At 37.1% G+C, this 2274-nt stretch overlaps 1 protein-coding gene across 1 annotated transcript; it reads left to right on the plus strand.

Moving 5' to 3' along the window:
* Window positions 1-359: 359 nt before the first annotated feature.
* Window positions 360-1304, plus strand: LOC103107639 (olfactory receptor 2L13-like). Its single transcript, XM_007516449.2, has one exon. It carries the CDS (start codon window positions 360-362, stop codon window positions 1302-1304), a length of 945 nt encoding a protein of 314 aa, XP_007516511.1.
* The last annotated feature ends 970 nt before the right edge of the window (window positions 1305-2274 follow it).

Here is a 2274-nt window from a genome sequence, read left to right on the forward strand (position 1 = left end):
ATATCTTGATAAAGTGATTGACATTAGGGAAGCACAATTCTGGTGATTGCTTATAAGTTATATATAATGTGCATGACGAAGTTATTTAAAAAGACATTTTAGTAATTTTCCTTACATTGACAATATAAGATACTAAAATTAAAGATCATTTGCTGAGATAACTACAAGAGAAATCTGGAAGAAGTGCCTTTAGTTCAGATACAATTGAACAAAAGCTGAAGTATGCAAAGGAGAAAATAATTCTACACAAATGCTAATAAAATAAAAATTCCTTTTCATGCAAATATTTCACTTTTGTTCCTCCTGTAATTTGATTTTGCATTCATTTTACCTTCAATGAAGTAAAATAGGAAAATTTCATGGAGAGATGGAATGAAACTTCAACTGACTTCATCTTGTTGGGGTTGTTTTCCCCTAATCAGACTGGCCTGCTTCTCTTGCTCCTTATCCTCCTCATATTCTTCCTAGCCTCAGTGGGCAACTCAACCATGATTCATCTCATACGCTTAGACCCCCGCCTCCACACACCAATGTACTTCCTCCTCAGCCAACTGTCCCTCATGGACCTCATGTACATCTCCTCCACTGTCCCCAAGATGGCATTTGACTTCTTCTCTGGTCAGAAAAGCATCTCCTTCTTTGGGTGTGGTGTGCAGAGCTTCTTCTTCCTGACCATGGCGGGTTCTGAAGGCTTACTCCTGGCTTCCATGGCCTATGACCGGTATGTGGCTATCTGCCAGCCTCTCCACTATCCCATCCGAATGAGTAAAGGGATGTGTGTGAAGTTGATCATAGGCTCTTGGATCTTGGGATCCATCAATTCCTTAGCACACACAGTCTATGCCCTCCATATTCCTTACTGCAGGTCCAGGGTCATTAATCACTTTTTCTGTGATGTGCCAGCTATGTTGCCTCTGGCCTGTATGGACACCTGGGTCTATGAGTACATGGTTTTTGTGAGCACATGCCTCTTTCTTCTTGTTCCTTTCCTGGGAATCACAGCCTCCTATGGCCGGGTACTTTATGCTGTCTACCATATGCACTCAAAAGAGGGCAGAAAAAAGGCCTTCACCACCTGTTCTACACATTTAACTGTAGTGACTTTTTACTATGCACCATTTGTCTATACCTACCTCAGGCCCAGGAGTTTTCGTTCACCAACAGAAGATAAAATTCTGGCAGTGTTCTACAATATTCTTACTCCCATGCTCAACCCCATTATCTACAGCCTCAGGAATAAGGAAGTCCTGGGGGCTATGACAAGGGTATTTCCTCTGTTGTTTTCTAGAAAAGGATGCTCATAGCTGCCTTACTATCCTGTATTTATATACTTGTTTTTCTGCTTAGATTGTCTTCCTACAGTGTTGCTTAAAGCACTTTTGAGAACAATTTTAGAGAAATGTAATCTGAGCTACATTAGTAATTTTTAATTTTCTACTAGTTTCATTTTAAAAAGTGAAATGAATCTCAATAGTAATTGCTTTCAAGAAGGTAAATTTAAAAAATGAATTATATGTTTGGTGTCTTTAAATTTGAGATATATTTTTGGAACATACCTAAAATTTGCATAAAGGATTTTTTATAAAGCGATACATTTAGGCAGTCACATGGGGGTCAGTGATTATTGTATTGTAAAACAGAGCAGTGGAGTTATTAATAAGTGGCTTTAAACAATTTATACACAAAAATTTTATATACACACCCTATTTGTATATATGTGTATGTCCGTATGGCAATGTCATGAATACATGGTTTTTGTGAGCACAAGCCCCCAAGCCTGTTTCTTCTTCTTCCTTTTCTGGGACTCACAGCCTCCTGTGGCTGTGTGCTTTATGCTGTCTACCATATGCATTTGAAAGAAGGCAGAAAAAAGGCCTTTCCCACTTGTTTCACATACTTAACTTTAGTAACTTTTTACTATGCACCATTTGTTTCATGTACATGTTTATGAATATATGTCTGCACATATACATGTATATTAGGTTAATATATATTTATTTGGGATATAAAATATATTTGTTACTTTAAAATATGTGAAATGAAAAGCTATGTAGCAAGCAAAACAAGGATGTTAATGTGGGGTTTTGTGAGTTTGCTTGCCTCTTCTTCATCCTGATTGTAACTGATATGGAGTCTACACTGTACTAACAATTCTTTGTAAAGTTATTATTTTGAGAGACCTTATTCACTTAGCATAAAGTTGGAGTTTTGTTTTCATTTTAAATGGCATCATTCACTCCAGAAAATGTTGTTAGGTTATAATTCACACAATTT

This window comes from Erinaceus europaeus, chromosome 2 (assembly GCF_950295315.1).
Source record: "Erinaceus europaeus chromosome 2, mEriEur2.1, whole genome shotgun sequence".
NCBI lineage: Eukaryota > Metazoa > Chordata > Mammalia > Eulipotyphla > Erinaceidae > Erinaceus > Erinaceus europaeus.